Genomic DNA, 26,546 nt, shown 5'->3' on the forward strand with positions numbered 1-26,546 from the left:
GATCTTTTGATGAACGTTGGAGCTGACTCGCAAATCTAAACTCTGTAATCTATCCTTCTGCTGAAACTTCATCAGTATTATGTTCTCATGTTTAGTGACTGTACTATCTGTACTGTGTTTTTCATATTTTGTGTTTGTCCATGATTGTTCATTGTTTATGTAGGATATTATTGTATTGCTATTGTAAAGTGTCCTTGAGCTCTGGAAAGGAGCTAGGCTATATACATGAAACAGTATGATTATTATTATTATTATTATTATTATTATTATTATTATTATTATTATTATTATCTATTGCATTTAATCACCTACAGTGCAACATCCTAGCAGTAATTTATCCTTTTTGTAAAGAGACTGCGGTAAATTAGTTTCACATTCACATACTCAGATTTCTGTCTTCAGTAGCTTCAGAACAGTAGCTCAAAAAGGTTCAAACATGTCAATTACTGTTCAGCTGAACCAAAATAATCAGCTACAACTTATTTATTTTTCTAGTAATTGATGCTGTGTAAAAATCCAGAGAGAATATATATTCTACTTCTCTAGAATGTACTACATGCTACACATTTGCATTTTCATTTATGCCATTTAGCAGATGCCCTTATCCAGAGCGACTTATCAGTAAGTCTCTATCAATAAATACATCCTGACACTGATTCACCAGGTCACAGACCAATAATACCATCAGACTAAAAACTCTGTTGGTGGGTAATATGGTAAGAAAAGTTTTTTGTTTGTTTGTTTTTTTGTTTTTTGTTTTTTTTAAAGTTCAAATATAAGTACTTTATGACGAGGTAGGTCTTTAGACGTGGTTTGAAGACTGCCAGTGACTCAGCTGTACAGACTTCTAGGGGAAGTTCATTCCACTACCTAGGTGTCAGAACATAGTAGAGTCTTCATGCATGTCTTCCTTGTACCCTGAGAGTTGGTGGGACCCGTCAAGCAATACTAGAGGACTGGAGGGAGCATGGTGCAGTGTGGGCTGTCATAAGTGCTTTGAGGTAAGTGGGAGCTGGTCCATTTTTGGTTTTGTAGGCAAGCATCAGTATTTTAAATCTGATGTGGCCTACAGTCAGCTACAGGAAGCCAGTGGAAGGAGCATAGCAATGGGGTGGTGTGGGAGAACTTAGGAAGGTTGAAAACAAGTCATGTAGTGGCATTCTGGATCAGTTGCAGAGGTCTAAAGGCCATATTTACTGGCTGATATTGCATGAGGAGTGTTCGCATTGTAAACAAGAAACCATATTGCATCTTGGGGTAGTTTTGTGTAACCCCACCACTGGGTAAATGGCTGGGTCATTTTCACTGACAATTGAATCAATGCACCTCTCCCCCACCCTGAAGCATCAGCATGGCTCCTTGGGTCAAATCAACACAGTTTGAATTCGCCTCAGGTGGAGGTAGCGGTTTTTCACACAAAAAGACTATTAGATCTATTTGGAGAAACACATTAACTTTTTTTATGTTATTACAATTTAAGCATATTTACAATTTGTTGTGTTATATTATCCAATAAATGTGTTAAAAAAGAAAAAAATCACAAAACTGTTCAACACATGTTAACTTATTGTCCAATCACGTTGCGGACTGCGCTGCTGACGTCATCATCCAAGTCTGAACTCGCCTCAAAGTGAAAGTTTGTGTATACCACATGGACTCATACACAAAATACACCATAATTGAAAGCTCAATAGCATTTGAATGGAATGACTTAAAATCACAATACTTACTGGAAAGTATTCATCTAGGTGTCAGCTATAACACACATCATTTAGATTTTTGACATTTTACAAAATATACTATGAAATCATATGTAAATATTGGCATGTATTTCACTACTGAATAGGCTCAGACACAAAATATACCATAATTTAAAGCTCAATAGCATTCAAAGGGAATGACTTTGACAGTCACACAACCAACTGTAAAGTGTTCGACTAGGTGTTAGGTATGACACACACCTTTTAGATTGTGACAGCAGAGTCCGAGTCCTGAGGCGAGGAAACCAAATTACCACAGGTAAGTTAATGTTCATCACTATTTAGTATTAATGCTGCTGAATATGCCTGGTCAAATTTGTGATATTTAGGCAGGGAGCTCTCGAAAATGTATTCATTGGAAAACAGTAACTCAGCGAGTGATAATTAACTTTACCTATCGCAACAGTTTCAACAGTGAATATCATGTACTCTTTCCTCACTGTTGGAGTTACACTACTAATGCCATGTGTTTATGATGGCTCTGAAATATGTTTTGAGGATATTATATAATCCTCTGGGTCTGCATCATATCTGAGGCTTCGAGTTAGGGTTAGCTGGCTGGATGCTGTCACCAATCACAGTAGGAATGAGTGATTCTAACCTAGATAGTGTTGTTCATTTGGAGAGTGGAGGTCACTTTTCCAAAATGACACAATTTGTGATTCTGTAACGCAATTTCTCAGTTTAAGCCCAAAGGCATTTGTCCATATTTTGTAGCTAACAACTAACCAACACTCTTATTGCTGTTTTACAGCTTTTTAAATGGAAGGGATTCCTGTCTTCCTAGATAGCATGGAGATTTGAAAAAAGATGCATCTGCGTCCCAACTTTTTTGAAATTGGGGTTGTATTTATCTTATTTCTGAAAGATTCCTGGAAAAAGGATTTAGGTATTCAGATAACCAACGAGGACTGGATAAAGTCTATTAAGGTTATAAATACATGCTCTATTAACTCAAGGTACCAACAAATTCAATATAAAGTAGTACATAGGCTTCATTATTCTAGGACTAAGCTTAACAAATTCTACCCCTTCAGCTCCTGTAGCTGTAAAAAATATGAATCTGCCGAGGGCTCCCTGGGACATCTCTTTTGGTCATGCCCAAAACTTTGTGAGTTGTGGAGTGAAAGTTTCAGATTTTATACAGGCATATTCTTGTGACCTCTCCCCTGACACAGCAATTGCTGTTTTCAGCTGGTCTGACTCTCTTCTTAGCTTTGGCCATCAAATTCAAAAAGTCGTCCAATATGGAATGGTGGTAGCTAAAAAAACATCCTTTGTTCAATTCAATTCAATTCAATTCAATTTTATTTGTATAGCGCTTTTTACAATAGACATTGTCTCAAAGCAGCTTTACAGAAATATCAACACGGTATACAGATATTAAAGGTGCGAATTTATCCCAACTGAGCAAGCCACTGAGTGGCGACGGTGGCAAGGAAAAACTCCCTAAGATGTTTTAAGAGGAAGAAACCTTGAGAGGAACCCGACTCAGAAGGGAACCCATCCTCATCTGGGTAACAACAGATAGTGTGAAAAAGTCCTTTGTCTATGGAAAAAGACATCAAAGCCACTTTTTAAATCTTGGCTGTCTGAACTCTTTACCACTTTGCATATACAGAGACTCAGACACAACTTCTCTGGTAACATTGCTAGTTTTGAGGCCACCTGCGAACCATCCATCCATCCATCTTCTACCGCTTACTCTTTTTCAGGGTCGCGGGGGAACCTGGAGCCTATCCCAGGGAGCATCGGGCACAAGGCGGGGTACACCCTGGACAGGCCACCTGAGAACCCTTTCTTAAAAATCTATCAATAAGTTAGGCACACCTTTACGGCTTTGAAAGTCTCCTGTACAACGGCTGTCCACTTGAACTTGCCATGGTCTTTCTTGGCCAGGGAGCACAATGGGGCAGCCAGGGTACTAAACTATTCACAAATCATCCAAAGCAGTAAATCCCACAAAACACCGGACCCCCTAGACCGAGGACGGCAGAGACCACTCCTTAACCACTTTTAATTTGGTGGGATCCATATTCAGCTCCCCATGAGATACAACAAAGCTCATTTGTTGAAGGAGATGGTGGTGACATGGAACTGTGACTTTTTGAGCTTGAAATATAGGTGGTTCTGCAGGAGGAGCTGAAGAACCCGGCAGAAATTAACCACATCCTCTTCTAGCGAGTTGCTAAAGATGAGAATATCGTCTAGGTAGACGAAATCATAGTAATTCAATGTCTCATGGAGGGTCTCATTTGTAAAATGCTGGAAGGCAGTTGGAATGTTCATCAGGACAAAGGGCATCACTAGGTAGCCTTCATGAATGCAGTCCCCTGCATGAATTCCCTTCATGAATTCCCTTCATGAATTCATCCCCTGCCCTGATGTGGACAAAGTTATATAAACTGTGTAAATCTAATTCAAATAGATCTTGGCCTGCTGCAGGTGATCAAAGGCCAAATTCTTCAGGGGCAGGGAGTGTCGGTCCTTTTGTGTGAACATGTTTATTCCTCAATTTTTTCTTCACAAAGAAGAAGCCTTCCCTGCCGTTGAATAAACCCCAGCGATAAGGCCTCAATTGAATGGCCTGTGAGGTGATAATGTTTGGGCCTTGCACTTGCAGAATACCTCTTGGAAATCCCAATAATCCTCTGGTATCCTTGAGAGGTCCACCGGTTCTCTTATGGTAGAGGAGGAGTTGCCCATGCCCCTGAGGCAATTCTGTGAGCATTTGGAACCCCATGCATAGACCGAACCATTGGGCCAGTCAATCCCATATGCTTCCATAACCAGGGGAAACCAAATACGAGGTGTAGCTTGGGGACCCTGGTAACATATAGGGGTAATTGTTCCGATGGTGATTCCCTATACGTAAGGTGAGTGGTATTGTCGGGGCCGGAAAGTTACGGGGCCGGAAGCCAATGGCCACCCATTCAGAGCAGAAACAGGTATAGGTTGTGAGAGGGCCTCCAAGAGTAACCCCAGGCTGTGGGCTAAGCCCTCTTCTCTGAAATTGCCTCCAGCCCCTGAATCAAAAAACCCTCTATCTGAGAGAGCCCTGGTCTTTTAACAGCTTATGTGGGCAGGGGTCTGGCTTTTCTTATTCGGTTCCCCAACACCATGTCTGTTCCTTTCTCAAAAGCTTATGTAATGGTGCCAGTAGAATGGCAAGTTTTGGAAGAAAACTGTTGTAATAATTTAATAGTTCCAGGTAAGCTTTCAGTTCCATTACTGCTAGGTGTTGCTGCTTCCTTCACAGCTTTGACTTTTTCTGGAACAGGATGAATCATTGTGGTGTCCACCCTGTGTCCCATATTTTATGTACAAATGCTCTCACTCCAGAATGTTTAATTTTAGCAGCAAGAAAACGGGTTTATTGTCAAAAGTGTAATGCTAGTTGCACCACCCACTGATAATTGTCTCTATGGCAACCAGTAGTAGGAACACCTACTGCCGACTTCATAGTACAACAACTGGTGACTTGGAGTGATAAAATCGCTGTAGGCACTTTAGAACAGAACTGTGGTCAGGGACGGAATGGGGCATCAGCTTTCAGAGATGCAGTTTGACATTAGACTGCACCCGCTCTCTTTTTCACCCCACTCGCTTCTTGTAGTACACCTCCCCTTTCTGCCACTCCTCACACACCTACTGCTGTCGGTCTGCTCATGAAAAGTCACCTGTTATAAGCCTCAAATAGGGGAGGGACAATATTTTAATAGATACATACGAAACAATTATAACTATGAAATGAAAAGTGAAATCACATAAAATGATTCCCTACTGCTGACATACAGTGATATACAGTTGCAATTTCTTTGGATCATTGTATAACATTAATAATTGAAATTGAGAGACTGACACACTGTACACCACAAATGTGGAATGGTTTCCCACTCAGAAAAACCTTGTTGAAAAGACATCTGAACAATGAGATTTGGTTGGAAAGTGAAAGGTGAAAAGTTTCAGTTGAAAAGTCTTTTTCAGGTCATCCCTCTAAGTCTAAATTTAGTTGCAAGATCAAAGTTGAAAAGATGTCTTTATCAGGCTATTTTGAATAATTTGAATTCAACCTAATTTCAACCATGAATTCACGATTACAGTGGTGCTTGAAAGTTAGTGAATTTTCAATATTTCTGCATATGACCTAAAACAACATCCGATTTTCCCAAGTCCTTAAAGTAGATAAACAGAACCCAATTAAACAAATGAGACAAAAAAAATTATACTTTGTCATTTATTTATTGATGTGGCAAAAATATGTGAATCTTTGCTTTCAGTATCTGGTGTGACCCCCTTGCAGTAATTAGTGCAACTAAATGTTTTCAGGAACTGCACATCAGCTTGGAGGAATTTTAGACCATTCCTCTGTATAGAACAGCTTCAACTCTAGTATGTTGGTGGGTGTCTTCATATGAACTGCTTGCTTCAGGTCTTTCCACAACATTTATATTGGATGAAGGTCAGGACTTTGACTTGGTCATTCCAAAATATTAACTTTATTCTTCTTTATTCATTTTTGGTAGAAAGACTTGTGTGCTTAGGGTCGTAGTCTTGTTGCATGACTCACTTTCTCAAACACTTTCAAATATGTGTTTTGAAGATGGCTACTCACAAGCAGTGGGTCACCGTTGCTCACAGGACCAGTGTTGGAAGCTTACCTGGCAATGGATGAGGAGCAAGCAGTGGTCTGCAGTAAACTGAGAGCAGCATGAGATGACCAGATTTTTTCCTGTTTGTCCTGTAAACTTTATCATTCTGGAACAAGACTTGCTTGTATTATTTGAGCTGTTACATGCTATCAAAGACTGTGATGTTGAATCTGACAACTTTGCTAATATCCATATCAATGATGCCTGTTGTGTTACTACACAGGCCCAAGCTAAGGTAGGTCTGCAGCCATTGCCAGACTTGGATGATACTCTGTTACAAGGTGAGACCAAAGGCCCAGGAAAAACATGGCAACAATTGCATATCACCAAATATCTGGATGCTCCAGTCCCTGAATCTTCTACGGAAGTACTCAAGGTCAGTGTCTGAAGGATTCGAGAGATCATTGGGGAGTTGCAAAGGAGTGATGCATCACTGAAATCTTTATTTGACAAAGCTGATGAAGCATGAAAGTATGTTGTTGAAAAGAAGTATGTTGTTGTGAATGGTGTGATAATGACATTAAACATTAGGTTGTCCCTACATGTTGCTGACCACTTGTTTTGCATCTTGCACACAGAATAGCCTGGGCAGGTCATTTAGCACTGCAGAAAATATACGCACGCATCAGTTCACATTTCACTTGGCCATCCATGGATACTGGGACAAGTGGCTGCCATTTGTGATGTTTGCCTATAGGGAGGTACCACAGGCTTCAACAGAGTTTTCACCATTTGAATTACTGTATAGATGGCAGGTGTAGGGACTGCTGCCAAGAGAAACCAAGTACTCTACCATAGAGAAGGAATGTATTGCCATCAAGTGGTCCCTCAATAGCCTGAGATATTACCAACTCGGCAGAAAGTTTGATCTGGAAACAGATCATCAAGCCCTGACTTGGATCCATACAATTAAGGATTGTAACCCCAAAGTGACAAGGTTGTACCTAACATTACGGCTGTTCAGGTTCAAGAATCGCCATAGACCAGTGCCAGCAGAACATCATTGTCAACTACCTATCTAAAAACCCAACCAGTTTGTAGCTTGGAGAGGAGGTTGATGATGTGACAGAGTGATCTGTCACTACCTGTATTGGCAGCACTGGTTTACGTACATCGTAAGCATTTCACATTAAATCTATTTAATCGCTAAGGAGCTGCAGGTGCACACACACTCTGGATTCAAACATGCTACTTTTACCACATCATTTACATCCATGTTGATTGCTACACCATGATACAGAACATACACATGCACAAGGTTTTGTTTAATGTTGTTTTATTTCACTTATCTTCATATATGATGTGTTAATACACTGTGTACACTGCAGGGAGGGTTGAGTCTGTCTTGCTGCACTGACCGAATTGGGCACTGGCAAATGACCTGACTATATGTTGCCAAATCTAAGGTGAGCCGGCGCAGTTTAGCCGGAAGGCAGATGATACCAAGGGTTAGGATTAGGGTTAGATAAGAGGAAATAGGATTAGGGTTAAGGGTTATGAGGAAATGAAAGCTGAAATTCTGATCTATCATCTCATATTTGTCTTTTGATCTCAAACACAAATGTTTTCAGTGTACAGCAAAAAAAAAGGTAACTGGTCTTGCAGTTCCAATATTTTTGGAGAGCTATACAATTCAAACACATTTAATTTTGTTGTTGTTCAAAAGTTCCCCTTAATTGAAGAGAATAAGAGGGGCACGGTGGCTTAGTGGGATCATGTTTGCCTCATACCTGTCCAGCGCAGTGAGTCCCCTGATAGGCTCCATACTCCTTTACAACTCTCTTATCTTTTTGCACCTTTTTCCCAGCTCAGTGCAATGAACACCAGATTTGAATACCAAAACAACCCTAGATAATTGTGGGGAGCAAAGGTTAGCCCATCTGATCCGATCCCTGAGAAGAGCTACTGTAGCACAACTTCCTGAAATATTTAATGCTGGTTATGAAGGAAAGGTGTCAGAACACACAGTGCATCACAGCTTGCTACGGATGGGTCTGAGTAGCCACAAACCAGTGAGAGTGCCCGTGCTGACCCCTGTCCACCTTCAAAAGCATCTCCAATGGGCATGTGAGCATCAGAACTGGACCATGGAGCAATTGAAGAAGGTGGCCTGATCAGATGATTAATAATTTTTTCTTTTACGTCATTTGGATGGACAGGTGCATGTGCTTTGCTTAGATGGCACCAGGATGCACTACGGGAAGAAGGCAAGCTGGCAGATGTTCATATGGATGGTACTTTGACATGTACCACCTACCTAAATACTGTTGCAGACCAAGTACACCCCTTTATGGCAACGGTATTCCCTAATGGCAGTGGCCTCTTTCAGTGGGATAATGCCCCCTGCCACAAAAATTATTCAGGAATGGTTTGAGGAACATGACAAAGAGTTCCAGGTGTAGATTTGGCCTCCAAATTCCCCTGATCTCAATCTGATTGAGCATCTGTAGGATGTGCTGGACAAACAAGTCCAATCGATGGAGGCCCCACCGCACAACTTACAAGACTTAAAGGATCTGTTGCTAATGTCTTGGTGCCAGATACCACAGCACACCTTCAGAGGTTTTGTGGAGTCCATTCCTTTGACAGGTTTTCTTGGAGGCACAAAGGGGACCTACAAAAAATTAGGTGTGCAGGTGCTGTAAATGTTATGGCTGATCAGTTTATTTTAAACCTAACAATGGGCACCTGATGGCGCTGCTGTCCACATAATAACTCCTGTCTCTTTTCTGAACACATGCACGCATTCAGGGCCTGTTCACTGGATAAACTGTTTTAGTTGTTATTTTGGAGGACACATGAAAGCTTTTAAAATTCATTTTCACCGATCTTATTAAGAATAAATTATGCTTTAAGGCCTTACGGCATAATAGAACCTGCTGTTTACAGACAAGTGCTTGGTTTGGGTACTGTCCTGTGAACTGATTAGGGTGTGTATTTGTTGTATAGCCTATTGTTTCCCACTGTTATGTATTTGCACTTTTTGTAGATGTGTATGATTGTTTCAGCAGGGTCCTAAAGAAGAAGTGGCATTTCGTTGTAATGAGCGATGCTGAGGAAAGATAATGAAAACCGACTTAATTTGATTTGATAAACTGAGCCATAAAAAAGCAAAAAAAAAAAAAAAAAAAAAAAAGGGACACACACACACACTGCGCACACCTTGAAGAAAAGTGTGTGTGTGTGTGTGTGTGTGTGTGTGTGTGTGTGTGTGTGTGATTTTATATCTTAGTGGGGACCAAATGTCCCAACAAGGGATCTGAAAAAACAAAACAAAAAAAAGGAGAAAGGGGGGGTGGACAGTAGAAACTGTCACAGAAATTTTAATGGTTTCCATTCCAAATACAAACCTTCAGCTATTAAAACCATTAACATTATTGGTCCTTAATGGTATCCACTAGACATCACATGCCACTAATAGAAGGCAACAAATTACCAGTAGAGATCCACACGGACCATTACAGTGTATCACATTAAAACCATTACAAATTATTTGAGGGTTTCTATTGTTATTTCAGCAGGGGGGGGGGGGGGGGGGGGTTTACTGAGGTTCAGGTGTGGTATTAAATTACCATTACTTATATAATGCCAATCGAAGGTCCTCACAAGGATAGGAAGACGCGTGCATGGCGTGTGCGTGCGCGCGCATGCATGTGTGACGCAAGTGGCCGGTTGGATGGGTTGTGTATCACTCGCTTGGTGCCATAGTTACTGTTAGCAGCTACACGCTGTGTGTCTGTGTATGGATTTGCACAATGAAATCAGATTGATTAAAAATTCTCGGTCATTTTTATAATAATAATAATCATCTCTCGGGGTTTGTGGATGTTTAAGGAGCACTGACGCTGCAGCGTGCCAACGCCTTGCAGGTAATATTTCATGTGTTAAGTTGCATTATGTTAGAAGAATTGCTCAGCTCTGAACACTGATAACGTTGCTAAGTAACTAGCCGGTTGGTGTATGTGTAACTAGCAGCAATGCTGGATGAACTACACACACACACACACACACACACCGAGTCCTCCTGTAAATAATATCCCGGTGTGCGGCTAGCGAGACAGACAGCTAGCTAACTGCGCACAATACTCATGCTTTTATATAAAATAAAATAAAAAAAATGATGACACGCTTTTATATAAACCGATACACGCCTGCTGTTGATTAGTGTATTTATTTCAGGGTTGAACATGATGGGAAACGTTTCATCGAAGTGAAAATGTTGTGCTACGCATTATCCAGTGCCCTTGTTATGTAAATCTGCATCTAATAAGCCGGCTAAACTGTTCTGCTAGCTAGGAGGAGAAAGAACAATCCAGACAGTAAGGGTACTGGGGTTAGGGCTAGGGAGCTTGCTTGTGGTTCAGGACAGCTCCTTCTGACAGTGATCGTGATGGGATAATATTAGATGTTTCCTTGGTTTTGAGTAGGAAATGAGTCTTCTCCAAAACGCACCTGTCAAACCTCTATCTGGTGTTTTACACACATGTGCATGCTTATGGCTTTTCCATCCATCCATCCATCCATCCATCTTCTACCACTTACTCCTTCTTCAGGGTCGTGGGGGAACCTGGAGCCAGTCCCAGGGAGCATCGAGCACAAGGCGGGTTATGGCTTTTCCAATTTTCACAAACCTGTAATAGAGGTCCATACATGTATATGTGTGTGTGTGTGTGTGTGTGTGTGTGTGTGTGTGTGTCTGTAAATAAGAATATTTATGAAGATTTATATATCTCCGATCTTCTAGAGTGCTGTGATAATAGCCCTTTCTGCTTTTAACGCCATCATAATAAATAAATGATCAGAGGAAATTTAATCCCAGGCTGCTCCTGTACCGAGGATCTCGACAGGCCTACACCGAGGAGGCCTTGTCTTCACCCTAATGCTCTCTGATTATTTTGAGCGACGCATGTAAAATGTTATTAATGTACTGATTGTGAACTGTCTACAATAGTGAAAAGGAGACTGTTGCTCAACACACACACACTCCTTCTTCCCTCATCTTCAGCATGTGATCTCAGTAATTGATGGTCAGCGCATGGGTTTCTCCATCAGCAGTATTTCTGAGGGTGAAGACTAAACCGTTCTCATGATTTAGATGCTCGAGGATGCACTCAAGAATAGAGTTGTTCATTTGGAATGTGCAGAGAAATGTCTGGTTTTTACTTTTCTTCCCGTAATACACATTTCATCTTTTAAATAATGAAGAAATCAACAACTCGTATCAGTGTACAAGCACTAACGCCCGAATGTCCAATACAGAATCCGGATGGGTTTGTTCGCATTGACAGCAGGACTGTGGGGTGAACTGACACCCGTTGTGTGTGTGTATGATGTGATGTGATGGTGTACGGTCTTCTCTCAGTTCTAAGCTGGTCATTCATAGGGGGACACATCTATTGCATCAGCTGTCTCATTAATGATGGATACGAATGTTCATTTATATAATGCCTTTTCCAAAGCCATAGAACGCTCTGTACACCGATACAAGCAAACAACACCTACGCAGCTGAAACAAAATCATGGAAGTTGGTAATGAGGAGTGTTTTTACATCACCTTCAAAGAGGAAAACTCCGCACCTGCTGTGCATTTGCATACTTTCAAACATCTTTGGTCAGACTTTGCTTTCAGAATGAACAACACTTCTTTTTTTTCACCCCCCCCCCAGAGGCTTGCTGCACATCTTCATAACCTGCTATAAAGAGTTAATAAGAGACTGGACTGATAACACTGAGCAAAAAAAAAAAAAAAAAAAAAAAAAAACAGACTTTGCCCTCTGAAGGTTAGAGTTAGTAATGCCGACATGGGCGATGTGGTGAGATGAGAACCCGATTAGGCATTGCGGAAGAATGTCCCGTTGCTGCGTTCGAGTAGAATGTAAAGCACAGACGTGGAGAAAGTTTGTTCTGCCTGGGAGTGGTGCCTATAAATAAATCATTAATTTTTTTATTGTCGTGCCTCAACAAGGATACAGACCTTCGTTTGTTTGGTTTTAGTAACCATACTGCTACATATTTACGTTGCACGCTAGATTATATGGAGCAGGATTTGTCTCACGGCGGACTGCGGTCTGGCCCGAGTAAAGTATTTCTGCAGACTACAGAAATAACTGTCAGTCATTCAGCCAATCTAGTTTTGCACCATTGCGGCTTCTAAAGCAGATCCTCTGTTAAAGCTCGTTGCAGCCAATCACGTGCCTTTATTTAAACTATTTAGCTGAAGGCAGCTCATCAGATCAGGGACTAATCTCTGGGCTAGAGACGTTTGCTGAAGAATGGGAGAGTTTTCATTCATTTTCTCCATAAAGTGGTAACGTAAAGCTAGAAAAACCAAACACAACCACGTGGAATTGCTTTATTTATAGCCATGAACTAATCATTAATTGTTCAGCTTTAAAAGGTAACTCTTTTTACCAATCAGTCATGTTAGCTGCTTACATGGATTTTTTTGTAAATAAGGAATTTTATGTCACTGGACCTTACATTGCAGTTATATCCAGTTTCTGTGATGACATGAATGTGCATACGTACTCCTCTTGTGGCCTGAGGTGAGGCTATTTTATACCCTCGCAATGATCAGTTTTTCAGCTCTTCCTAACAAGTCATTTATCAGAACGGTGAAAGTATGCTCCTTAAAATGGATCAATAATGCATGTATGGTTTTGGTGACATTTTGACCTTATGTCTCCATTTCAGCCATGAGACATTCCGTCAAGTTTTTATGCAAGTGTTAACGTTACCGACGTTGCTTTTTTCCCCTCATATAAATAACTACATGAAAACCTGGAGGAGAATATAATAATCCTCTTATCATGCGTCACGTGATATTGCACTTTCTTTTATTGTGTTTCAGACATTCTACCGAAGTCTTGTGTGGATGTGCTGACAAACTGTGGCGTTTGAATTATTTATCAGTTTATTCGGTTCAAACTGATGTTGGCTATTGTTTAATCGTGACATCAGTTTGCTCATTTATACCTCTACGTGACATGACGTGTAGCGGTATAATCATAATGTGGTATTTTTCCATTGGACATTTTATTTTGTGCCTCATTCGGAGACTCTCGGACCGGTTCCAGTTGAACTCTAGTGCAGTTCGATTGCACTGAGCAAGCCGTTCTACACTGAATAGTGACAACTACAGGAAACAAACCCAGCATGTTGTGTATTTTGGGCTGAGGCAGCATTTTTTTTTTTTTTTTTTTTATACAATACATGTAAGATGCTAAACTGATCCATTGAGCCAAAGGACCGATCTGTAGAACTGTTCTGGATAATAAACAGTGGATGCAATACACATATTGTTTTAAAGTAGTTATTTACATAGTTATCAATAATTCATTTAGCAATCGCTCCATGTTCTTTGTGTTTGAGTGATTTTGTTGATTTACTTACATACTTGACATCCTCATTGCTGTATTTTTGCCCAGTGAGTTTTCAGAGTTTTCAGACCTCACTGCCCCAAGCCAATGTTTTTTTTGTGTTTTTTTTTTTTGTTTTTTTTTTTTTTTGCTTTTTGGTTTGTTTAATTATGTAAAGTGTGATAATAAACCAAGCAGCCAACTAAACAAATGGTATGAAAAGCAACAATGAACTCCGGTAGGCTTGTGTGATATTACATTGCCACAATATCAAGTGACAGTTACTCTGATTATATTCTATTAGTATGTTATATTCTAATACCTATTTAGCTTGTACGCTAAGTGTGAGTGTGCTAGTACGAGGTATCCGTCAAAAATACACCAAAGGAGCAGTCTTTTTTTTCTCTCTAATAAAATGAGAGATGAACCCACCTAGTCAAAAGATTGACTAGGCGTACCATGAAAATCAACAGTGAAAATGTCAGCCATGTGGACAGTCGACAACCAATTTGTAAAAGGATTAGCAACATAAAGTACTGTTCTGTTTTTGTGTTTAAAAAAATAAAACAAAACAAAAAAAGTTTATTTGCATTTCTACAAAATCACCTGAAATTCTAGCTGAGTTTTCTCAAATGCTACTGACAACAAGCAAACCTTGACTGCACAGCTTGGTAATATTATTACACTCTCCCTTACTTTCCTTAAAACTGAAACGGTTAAAATGCTCATTCCCTTGTCTCATTTTAGGCTATTGGTTCTGGATGATTAAATCGTGATCATAAATCCTGAGCAGGAAAACATCTATACCACACAAGCCTAACGTTTGACGCAACATAATACAAACGCAGAAATAAACAAACAAAATGAAAGCATCACAAACAACCTAAAGTTGCTAACTCCAAGTTAATTTTGGTTTTAATGTATAGAGGGCAGTGGGGTTGTGGTAAAACTTTTGTCTGAGTTTAAACAGAGTTTTTCTGTTTGCATTAACCTGAAGAAAGTTTCCAAATTCACAGAGGTGCATGATTCTAGCTGATTCATTAGCACCAGCATCAATTGCTATTGTACTCGTATTAAACAAAAGATGTCTGTTGTGTGAGGCACTTGTCAGTTTGAATTAAGAGTGTGGGCAGAACAGCTTTATTTTGCTTTATCACCCTGTCAGAGCAGTCCCATGTTTCGTTTGCCTGGTAACATGACTAGGTTAAAAGTGGTAGCTAGCATACAGTTGCAATCAAAATGATTCAACCTCCCATTGCAAATCAGGTTTATTGTCAACATTTACAGACTTTCTGCTGTTTGAAATGAGCAAATCAAACAAAAGCAATTGAAATAGCTCAACATAATGAATGCTTCAAGTGGTTTCCAGAAATTTAACTGAAAATGCAACTTATAATTATTTCTCCAAGTTGAAAATTATTCAAGCCCCTGAATAGAATCCCTCACAACAGCACAAATATGCAAAACAGGTGTTGTCTTAAGAACACCTGATACAACTAATAAAGGGCTCCATTAGTTGCACTAGGTGTGCTTGAGCTGGAACACATGAAATACCTGAACTGGCTAGGGGTAGAACATACATGAAGTTCCTGGACTGGGCAGAAAAAGGATGCTATCAATGGCTGCAGCCAGATTTCTGAGAAGGCAGGTTGTGAAAAACCCTCCAGTGACTGCGAAAGACCTGCAGCAAGACTTGGTGACAACAGGCACTGAGGTTTCAGTGAGTACAGTATGGCTTGTACTAAACGCAGAAGGTTTCCATGCCAGAACTCCAAGATGTACACCACTACTGACCCAAAAGCACAAGAAAAGTCGACTCAAAATCATATAAATAAACCACAGAAGTTTGGGGATTCTGTTCTGTGGAGCGATGAAACAAAACTGGAACTTTTCAGCATGATGGATCAGTAGTATGTCTGGAAGAAGAAGAATGAAGAAAAAAACACTCTGTCCACAAGCATGGTGGTGGCTCGGTGATGCTCTGGGACTGCTTTACATCCTCTGGCACTGGAAACCTGCAGCATGTGGAAGGCAAGATGGATTCATTTAGGGCTGCAACTAACAATTATTTTCATAATTGATTGGTTGGCTGATTATTTTTCGATTAATCAGATGGTGGCGGGGCAAACTTTCAGTACCCTTTTTTTTGTTGTTTATTTAAAATAAAATAAAAATGAGTGTTACAAATATAAACTTCAGATTAAAACTTTACACAACTGTTTGTCCAAAACAGAAAAGAACCCAATACACACACACACACACACACACACCAGAATATATATTATTAATTTAGGACTGTAGTTTATTTTGGTTCTTTTTGTGTGTCCATAAAAAAGTAACGCATAAATACTTTTATCAATACTTAATATAAAATGCACCCTGCCTTAGAGGAATTTCTTCCTCAATCACGTGACGATTTCGTCTCCATCTGATGGTGACTGAGGTGATGTTGGGAATAAAAGGTAATGCTGACACAAAGTAAACTGAAGAAAGTCATTGTCCGTGAATCTGGGCATTTGCTAATGCTAGTGTCCGTATGACGTCGTGCGCCGTCACCTAGAAGTGGCTTATAATTCCGGTTAGTAAAAGAAAACTGCTAGTGATATATTTGAGATGATATTACCTTTCTAAAATTCACACACTAGATGGTAGATTACACAGTGCATAGTGTAAGTGTACAGTACTTCATTTGGGACACAAGTTTAGTATTTACTCTCCAAGCGTGTTTTCTGAACAGAAGTAATGTAATGAGTAAACATGTCCCATGCCACGCGCAGACCAACTAATCGATAATGAGATTCGTTGACAACTATTTTCATAATCGATTATGATCGATTTTTATTGATTAGTTGTTACAGATTCATTGAAGTGTCAAGAAATCCTAGGAGAAAACGTCATGCCATCTGTGAGGAAGCTGAAGCTTGGGCATCATTGGACCTTCCAACAGGACAATGATCCCAAGCATACCTTGAATTCCACCAAGGCTTGGTTGCAGGAGAAGTCCTGGAAGATTCTACAGGGCCATCACAGTCACCTGACTTGAACCCCATAGAAAATCTCTGGTGGGATTTGAAGAAGGCGGTTGCAGCACGCAAACACAGGAATATTACTGAACTGGAGGACATTGCTCATGAGGAACGGGATAAGATTCCTCAGGAACGCTGCAGAAGTTTTTGTCTGGCTATGCGTCTCGTTTTCCACAGGTCATAACAGCAGAAGCACGCTCTACTAAGTACTAAAGATGCTTGTCAGGAAAAAGTTGAATAATTGTGAAACTGGAGAAATCATTATAAGTTGCATTTTCAGTTGAATTTATGGAAAGCACTTTTTGAGGAACGCTTTGTGGAAAGCATTCGTTGTGTAGAACTAGTTCAATTGCTTTTGTTTGATTTGTTTGTTGCAAACAGCTGAAAGTCTGTAATGTTGACAGTAAACCTGATTTGCAATGGGGGTTGAATACTTTTGATTGCAGCTGTACATGGCGAGCCAACATAATCTGATTCTGTTTAGCCCTTATCTGCCATTGAAAACAGGATTTACAGTCACTGTTTTTGAGGCAGTAGTTGCTTGTTTAACAGAGTTGTCCTATAATTACTGACCTTGGCAAACCCCATGATTTTTTGTGTTTAATAAAGAAGATAAATGGTTTGTATGTGATGTACAGAAATGTGACGCTTAAATAACCAAATGATGGTAGCATGTAGTTCAAGTGTAAATGAATGATTCTGTTGGAGTGGCCGACTTTTGGGTTTGACAGCGACAATATTGCAGCTTTGCGCTGCACTTTATCAGAATAATCAGTGTGGGGCTTAGTTTAAATCTAATCTCTGTGACGTCTGATATGGTGCATGCTGGTAGTAGTTTAGTATTCCATAGGCTGCCTACTTTCGCTTTATGCTGTGCTGCTTTGGCAGAGTACTTCCCCTCTTCTATAAATATAATGTGTATGTAGAAATAGTAGGAATTGCAGCAATGTTGTTGGTAAAGAAGCTGGGCATTTGAAGATTGGATAAACATCGCCTGGTCAAGCTCGAGCGAAACTGTGTTCCCTACTGTAATCTCAGATTCCTGTTATTGGCTGACAGGAGTAGAACCTGATGTGGACTTCTGCTGTTGTAACCCATCCACCTCAACATTTGACATGTTATGCGTACTGAGATGCTTTTCAGCTCATCGAGGTTGTAAAAAGTGGTTATTTGAGTTAGCGTAGCCTTCGTGGCAGCTCCAAACAATCTGTCTATTCGCCTCTGACCTCTCTCATCAAAAAGGCATTTCTGGCCACAGAGCTGCCGCTCACTGGATGCTTATTTTTTCGCACCATTCTGTGTGCACTCTAGAGGCTGTGGTGTGTGTGTGTGTGTGTGTGTGTGTGTGTGTGTGTGTGTGTGTGCCAATCACACGAGATCAGCCGTTTCTGAAATACTCAAACCAGTCCATCAGATACCAACACCCATGCCACAGTCAGACACTGAGATCCCCATTCTGATGTTTGTGAACGTTAGCATTAGTTGTTGACAGTTTAATATTATGTGCAATATGGACTGGACTGCAGATTAGGCATGCATTTGTTTATTTTGTAACAGTTTGTAAGTTGATACGTTCAGCTAAAGGGGGCACGGTGGCTTAGTGGTTAACACATTTTCCTCGCACCTCTGGGGGTTTGAATCCCACCTCCAGCCTGTGTGCGTGGAGTTTGTGTGTTCTCCTCGTGCTTCGGGGGTTTCCTCAGGGTATTCTGGTTTCCTCCCCCAGTCCAAAGACATGCACTGTACACTGATTGGAATTTCCAAGTTATCCGGAATGTGTGTGCAATTGTGCCCTGCGATGTGTTGGCACCCTGTCCAGCATATCCCCCGAGTTCCCTGGGATAGGCTCCAGGCTTCCCCGTGACGTTTTGTAGGATAAGTAGTATGGAAAATGGATGGATGGATGGACACTCAGCTAGTTGCTTATAAATCCAAACATTTCTGCAGATTGTAGATATATATCAGTCCGTCAAAGGATGTTTTATTATTTGCACTAGTGTTAGCATGAAGTCGACCCATTCACTGACACATGGTATGGGTCTGCTTGTATTTTTTGTTAATAATGCTAGAACCTTTGACTTTTGCTAAATAGATTATTTTATATAAATACAGTGTAGATTCAGGAGATGTAAGGCGTTTTATGAGTGATTTTGGCTGTATGTTTGGGATGAAATGTCAATCTTCTCCCCAGATTCAGTTTCTTGGCCAGCAAGATTAAATTCTTCTCAAACATGTACCAGTACATTATTGCTCCATTCATGCTTCCTTCGATGATGTAATGCCCTAGTAGCTTTTCCAGAGAAGCAGCTCCATTTCATGATGCTCCCACCCCCATGCTTCACTGTGTTTATGGTGTTTCTGTGATCATACATACAACCCTTCTTTCTCCAAACATGACGAACCGAATTATTGCCAAAGATCTGTTTTGTTTTCGTCTGATTTGTTTAGGTGCTTTAGACGCACATCGCTGTGTTTTTTTAGCAGTGTAGTTTTGTGTAAAGTGTAGTAATGTAGATGATTGTTTTGCAGTCCGTTGCTTATTTTTCCTCTGTGTAACTGTTGTTTCTGCTGCTTTCAGGTCATCCTGCAACTCTTTTTGAGTGACTCCTCTTCTTATGAGAGTGTGTTGTGGATATCTCGCGTGGTTTAACCTTTAGTTGTAGTTCTATGAACTTTCCACCTGCCTGTTATCACACCAGTTATACTAACCGGGGTGTTTAAGGTTTTTGCTATGGTTCCGTACTCTCTTTTTTCCGACCACTGGACTGTTATTTAATAATGTGAATAAAAAGACTTTAGGAAGCTCCTTCACCTTCACCATGATTGCTGCTTCTTGTGTGAAATCTTCCCAAACAATGGCACAGTCTTTTATATCTTTTCATATCTTTTCTTTTTTTTTCTTTTTTTTTTTTTTGCTTGCTAGAACTTTAAAGCATATCTTTGTATATTGTTTTACGAATACATAGTTTTTTTTGTTCATATTTACAAGTACAACATCAAAACACATTATGTGTGTAAATTTGAATTGTATATGTGCACTTTGAAGTATATTAAATAACAAAAACTGAATGCGTATTTCTCCTCATTGTATATGAGTAGAGAAATCTGTCTACTTTTTTTATTCACACAGTAATCTAGACAGATGGCAACACTTGGTATGGTGGTAAAGTGTCGTGTCTGTTAACACACACAGCTGCGGTGTCAGGGGTGGGACTGGCACTTGGGCAACGGCAAGCCTGTCGCCACGGCAACCGTTCTGACAGACAGTGGGCCACGCTATTCTCAAAAGCAGGCAAACCGGCTGGGTTTTCTTTTTTGTATTAATGCAACAATAAAAGACTCTTAGTCATTGACTCAGTAGATTAACCTTTGGAATGTGTGTATGGGTGTGATATGTTAGGAATGTGTGTGTGGGGAAGTCCTATATCACTCCCACATGCTGCTTTACTGTTAAACGTTCATGGTGTGACAACTACTGTGTAGCTTTTATTATTTGTTAAATATTTATCAGCGTTCTGCTGCCCTGTTGATGTTCAGATATTGAATGACTGTGTGTGTGTGGTGGGGGGGTATATTATCATGAGTGTATGAGCTACCTCAGTAACTGGTAGCTTACTTCATGTCCGATGTTCTGTTTATTCCTTTGTCTTAAGGTAGTGAGAAAGCCAGGAGTGGACATCACATCGTTTACTGGACGTTCCTTCTGCACTACTGAGACATGTCTAAAGGATTACATATGCATTCTTCAGAATGGTACATGTCTTGCTGTTTAAGAGTTTGGAAGTGTGGTAGTTTAATCAAATCTAAATGTACACCTTCCCTTAGTTTTACAAGTGATCATAAAATGGTTAGCGACTGTAGACCATTTATTGCTTTGCCTCAACTCCGTCCATCAGGGAAAGAGATCTGCATCTGATACGCTCATACCGGTCCGTCCTCCCCCCAGTATAACATGCGACTACCATGTTCAGGAATAATCCATCATCCAAACAATATCCGGTCACTGTGGTCCTGAGTTGGTTCTTTTTCTCTTATGGAGCTGGTAGACTGGAGCCGATGAAGTACATGGCAACAGATGGGATGCAGTCAGTAACTGTACACCTGTATTGTAATTCTATCTGATAAAATGGTTAATGAGTGTAGCTACACGGCAAGTGAAAATAAACCGGCTTAAAGGGGTTTCCCAGTTCATGTTTTGCACCGTCTAATCCATAAAGAGCAACTCCAGCAAGTTTTTTTTTTTTCCTGTTGTTCAAACACCATCTGTGTCACCAGCGTAATCTCTGGGGACGGAAAGACGCTATTTACTTGCTTTTGGACTGTTTAGGCCATTTTCATGAAATTAAATTCGCTGGATTTGTTCTTTAAACGTATAATTGACCTGAAACGTTTCAAATCTTCAGGTTTTAGTATCTTTCCAGAACGTATTAGTCGTTTTCCTAACGCGAATTTCTCTTCATGCCTAGATGAGTATACTATGACCCTGAGACAATGGCCAGCGAACCCCTCGAAGGTTTCCACGAGGTGAACCTGGCATCACCCACCACCCCGGACTTGCACGGCATCAACGAGCCACACGCTCCGAAGCCCAGCGCACCACCCAGTACGCTGTACCGTACACACTCCCTGACCTCTAACCCCTGTCCTCCTAATGCTCTCTATGTCGACCAGTTACCCACCCAGCCAGTTTACCCTGCTCCCAGAGACCTGGACAACGATGAGCCGCACAATGGCAGGTAATAATGAGGAGCTGGTGAGTGCTTATGTTTACTGGAAATCCGTGTTCTACCGGTGAAGTTTCTCTGAGGTTACATTTATATCTTCGCCCCTCAGATTCAAAAATGCTTGGGCAGACACAAAGAACCAAGAAATTATATTTTAAATAAATAAATTTAATGTAATTAGAACTACTACTTAGGTTTTTTTTTTTTAATTAATGGTTTTATACATAACCCAGTGGACACAGTGTTGATATGGTGTGTTTTTTCTTATTGAATTCTGGATTTTGGAATTGGGATCTTTTTTTTTTTATTTTTTTGTTTTTTTTTACCTAAAATATATAATTATAATCAATTTATTACACATATAACTATGAATGTTAAAAAGACATGCTTTACTTTATTAAAATGAAACAAATGCTGGAAAAATGAAAAAAAAAAAAAAAAAAGCTATTCAGTATGAAAATGTTGCTGTTCATCAGAAGACAGAAAATACAACTCCTCGATTCCTCTTTCCCCAAACTCTCCTGTGGCTTTATTTACCGTTCCATTAGTAACAGTTTGAAGGAACTGACGTTTTTACAGAACGTTATGTTGTATTTAATACTTAAGGTCATGTGCATCAAAAATGCAACATGCTGAATGATTATCCACATACCCTATGTGGCCAAAAGTATGTGGACATCTCACCCTCACACCCAAATGTACTTCTTCCCCAAACTGTTGCCACAAAGATGGAACCACACAATTGTATATCATGTCTCTGTATTCTGTAAAATTACAATTTCCTTTCACGGGGACTAAGAGGCACAAACCTGTTCCAGCATCACAATGTGCCTGTACACAAAGCGAGCTCACTGAAGACATGGTGTGTGAAGGTTGGAATGGAAGAACTTGAGTATCCTGCACAGAACCCTGACCTCAACCCCACTGAACACCGACTGCACCCCAGACCTCCTCAGTACCTGATCTCACTAATACTCTTGTAGCTGAATGATCACAAATCCCCACAGCCACGCTCCAAAATCTAGTGGAAAGCCTTCCCAGAAGAGGGAAGTTATGTTCAACAAGCACATACGAGTGTGATGGTCAGGTGTCCACAAACAGAACAATAACTATTTCATCGTTGAAAAATTACATACTTTGTATCTATTTATAGTTGCATTTAATTTTGCATAATGTCTGTGAAACAAGTTGGTTTTCACTTATGTTATAAACGGTTGCTCCCAGAACAGCATCTTTTCCCCCCCCCCCCTCTCTCTCAATGGTAATGCTTTCTGGATTATGTAGATTGTCTACTATACGTCTCACTGAGAAATAGCTGTTACTATAGAAATGATAATGTATTAAAATGAGTGCATTAATAAATAAAATAAACCTGTGGGAAATTCAATCAATACCTTCTGATCAGATTGGTGAACAGCACTGTTGTGTACTGCGTTGTGTACTCATGGGGATTAACATGGTGATTTCTCCAACACAATATGCAAATAAGTGGGAAGTCGGCCAGCTGTGAACATGGCAGGAGTAGGATCATGAGAGCTCGTTCTATTGTACAGCCTGTACTTACTTGTCCTTTGCCAACAAAGTGGTGGTTTTCGAATGCTGTGTCCTTGGAGGTGACATGAACAAAGACATGCTTTATTTGCAGCAATTATGGAGTCGACTTTTTTTCCCCCCCAGGAATAAGAAAAAATAATAATGTGATGCCATTTCCTGTGGGTGGATCGTTTCTCCGTAATTGCAGGCTGATGTGAACACATTGTCCAAATTGTATTTAACTGCAGTCAGAGATCTGCTCACTATGCAAGCCAGACTATCTGTGGAGGTGGTCAGTCTGTTTTTCTTTTTTAATGTGCTTAAATGCAATCTTGACTTTTCATTCATCTAATGCAAGTTTTAAAAGTGGGTCTTAGACATGGCTTACATATTTTTCATGGTCAAAATTAATAGAGCATTCTGCAATTAATTAATTTCCTCATTTATGGTATTTGGAAGATGACCTTATCTGGGGTGACTTTCATTTATACAAGTGAGCAGTTGAGGGTTAAGGGCCTTGTTCAGGGGCCCAGGAGTGGCAGCTTGGTGGTCTTGGGATTTGAACTCATGACTTCCCGATCAGAAATCCAACGTCTTAACCCAATTTCATTAACTGCATGCTGTGCTTTATGGGATGCTTTTCTGCTCACCGTGGATGTAAAGCGTGGTTATTTGAGTTATAGTAGCTTTCCTGTCATATCGTACCATTCTCTTCTGACCTATTTCATCGACAAGGCATTTCTGCCCACAGACCTCCTGCTCACTGGGCATTTTTTGTTTTTCACACCATTCTGTATAAACTCCAGAGACTGTTGTGTGTGAAACTCCCAGGAGATCAGCAGTTTTGGAAATACTCAAACCAGCCTGTTTGACACAGACAACAATGCCACAATCAGAGTCACTGAAATGACATTTTTCCCCCCATGGTGATGTTTGATCTGAACATGAATTGACGCTCTTGACCTGTATCTGCATGATTTTATGAATTGTGCTGCTGCCACATTCGTGGCTGATTGGATAATGCCACGAATGTGCAGGTGTACAGGTGTTCCTAATAAAGTTGTCACTAAGCGCATGTCTGCAAGGACATATTACTTCAAAGCACTTTCATATCCCCCAAATTTAAACGTTGTTACTGTATCAAAGAAGGTGTAAAACATTTCACAGTTTTAAAGACCTGCAATATAAATTTGTCTCGATTGCAGCCAGCTAATCGTCCATCATGCTCATTATTAAGTCGCATAAACACCGTGTTCTTTGTTTCTACAGCTTGCCTGGACTGGAGGGCTCAGCCTCACAGGAGGGAGGGCCAGGTGATGGGAGCGCCTTATTGGGCGAAGAGGGAGAAGATCCCTTGAGCCTGAGCACAGACAGCCTATCACGACTCAGAAGCCCTTCTGTGATGGAAGTCAGAGAAAAAGGATACGAGCGGCTGAAGGAAGAGCTCGCCAAAGCTCAGAGGGTGAGGGATTACTTAAATCCACGTCATTATCCCTGTAACAGTAAACATCCACATTGCAGTTTATATCCATAACCTTACACTACAGTATAAAAAGTCCAGTATCAAGCACTGCTTTTATCTCAGTAATTATATAAAATAATATTCCATCAAATAAAATTACACAGCAGTCACTAATATGCTAGAAGTGTTTGATTGAAAACAGCAGCAGTCAGCAATTGCCGCCGCCACATAGCTCCAGGTTCTTCAGTTCGACCCTGAGCTCAGGTTACTGTCCGTGTGGGTTTCATCAGGGTTCTGCAGTTGCGTCCGTTGAGTACACTAAATTTCCTCTAGGTGTGAATGAGTGTGTGAATGTGTGTGTGCGCGAATGTCCCACCTCACTATCAGTGTTCCCGGGAGCGGCTCCGGATCCAATCGCAGTTTACATGATACGAATTGAATAAAGTATGTGGCAGCCCAGCAAGGTTTACAAAATAAACGGATACTCGGATACATTTCTGTTACATACAGTGACTTATTCTTATTCCATGTGAATAAGAATGACTCAACTGTAAAGTCATGATTCGTTTGTAAAATAAACGGATAAGTCATCGCGATAAGCGCAAACACTTCATCTACCCACTTCTCTGTTAAAAGTAGACAGTGTTTAGCGTTCACCAAATTTAGCACAGAGTACTGGCTCAGTAACAGTTTTCTTGGAATGTTTGTTTTCCTGGAGACTCAGATTGCAGTGAGACGGTGGTAGACACAGGATGCTGCGGATAAAAAAATAGTTTTATTGTTAATTGGGTGATTTAATTTTGGAGAGTCAAGTGTCCATTTACAGTAATGAGCAAATAGGAATTGTGTGTGATAAAGACTCAGGTTTGAAGAGCTGTTCAGTAAAGACAGAAAGCTGGCCCTTAGCCACCATATTTTCCATCCCAGCTCTGTTAATCTTAGCAAACGAAAATAAATCAGACTTCATTAAAGTCAGATTGAGCTAGTATTTCTTATTAAAAGATTACAAAACCAAATTCTATCCATTTTTACTCATTTCAAACATAATCTTAAACATACTCATATTCTATTAGCAGATAGTTTTGCTAAATTTTAGCGTGTATTTCTAGAAAGAAGCTAAATGGCCTGCTAATAGAATAAAAATATTTGAAAGCTTTAAATGTCTAGAAACAGGTTTACTAATCTTATACTTGGTTTATTGTAATCTTTTATTATTAAATACTGGATACATTTGATTACATTCGAGATATCTTCACTAGCGAAGACGTCTTTTTTTTGCCGTGGAAGCTATAGTAACTGCTGCTACTTAGAGATGGAGCTGTGTGTATTTCCATGTGTGGTGATGGATTTATGTATATAATGTAAAGGCTCTTTCTTGATTATAGTGCAACAGATATCAGAATATTAAAAAGACTGCTGAAGAAATGAACAGAGACGTGGAGAGGTCAGGAAGACTACAGTTTGGTGTAAATATCTGAAGCCAATACCAAGGCTAGGCTAGTGATTCAGCACTCTACATACATGAAATACATGACAGTTTGTATTCAAGCTGCCCAATGCTCAATTCCTATATCTATATTGTTTTTTTTTTTTTGCTTTTATATTTAGCATTGTGCATTTCATTATTATTACATATGGCTATATGGTTATATCATCTAGCTATTTTTTTCCCCCCTTTAATCAGTGTTTTGATCTACATTATTTTTTTCCTCCTCCTTATCTCTATCTATTTATTCTCCCTATGTGGTATCAACGTGTCAAGACATGCTCTTGGCTTTTTCTTTTACTTGGACTGCTGGCTACAACACAATGTACAGCATTGTTTACTCACAGTAAGCCCCTAATCCCCAAAGATTATGAGTAGAGCCATTTTGGATGTAGGGCAGGTATTAACATATAGGAAGGAGAAGAAGGAGATTTTAAACCCTATCTGCCCTCAGCATGATGGAGAATGTGATATCACTGGTGAAGCTGAAAGCAATACTGTGGAGAGACAGATGGTATAGAGTGAGTTGTCTTATGTGTTTCACT

The 26,546-nt window shown here is 40.1% G+C and overlaps 1 protein-coding gene across 3 annotated transcripts in view; it reads left to right on the top strand.

Moving 5' to 3' along the window:
* The first annotated feature begins 10,071 nt into the window (after positions 1–10,071).
* Positions 10,072–26,546, top strand: part of rab3ip (RAB3A interacting protein (rabin3)) — a 31,756-nt gene continuing 15,281 nt past the window's right edge. The window contains exons 1-4 of one of the 3 annotated variants that reach the window (XM_017494851.3): positions 10,072–10,281; positions 20,450–20,549; positions 21,263–21,532; positions 24,323–24,515. In XM_017494851.3, coding sequence (XP_017350340.1) covers positions 21,288–21,532; positions 24,323–24,515 — 438 coding nt within the window. In that variant the 5' untranslated portion in view covers positions 10,072–10,281; positions 20,450–20,549; positions 21,263–21,287. The remainder of the gene's footprint in view (positions 10,282–20,449; positions 20,550–21,262; positions 21,533–24,322; positions 24,516–26,546) is intronic. The other 2 variants (XM_017494849.3, XM_017494850.3) reach the window with 2 other exon arrangements.

The sequence above is a fragment of the Ictalurus punctatus genome, chromosome 19, assembly GCF_001660625.3.
Source record: "Ictalurus punctatus breed USDA103 chromosome 19, Coco_2.0, whole genome shotgun sequence".
Taxonomy (NCBI): domain Eukaryota; kingdom Metazoa; phylum Chordata; class Actinopteri; order Siluriformes; family Ictaluridae; genus Ictalurus; species Ictalurus punctatus.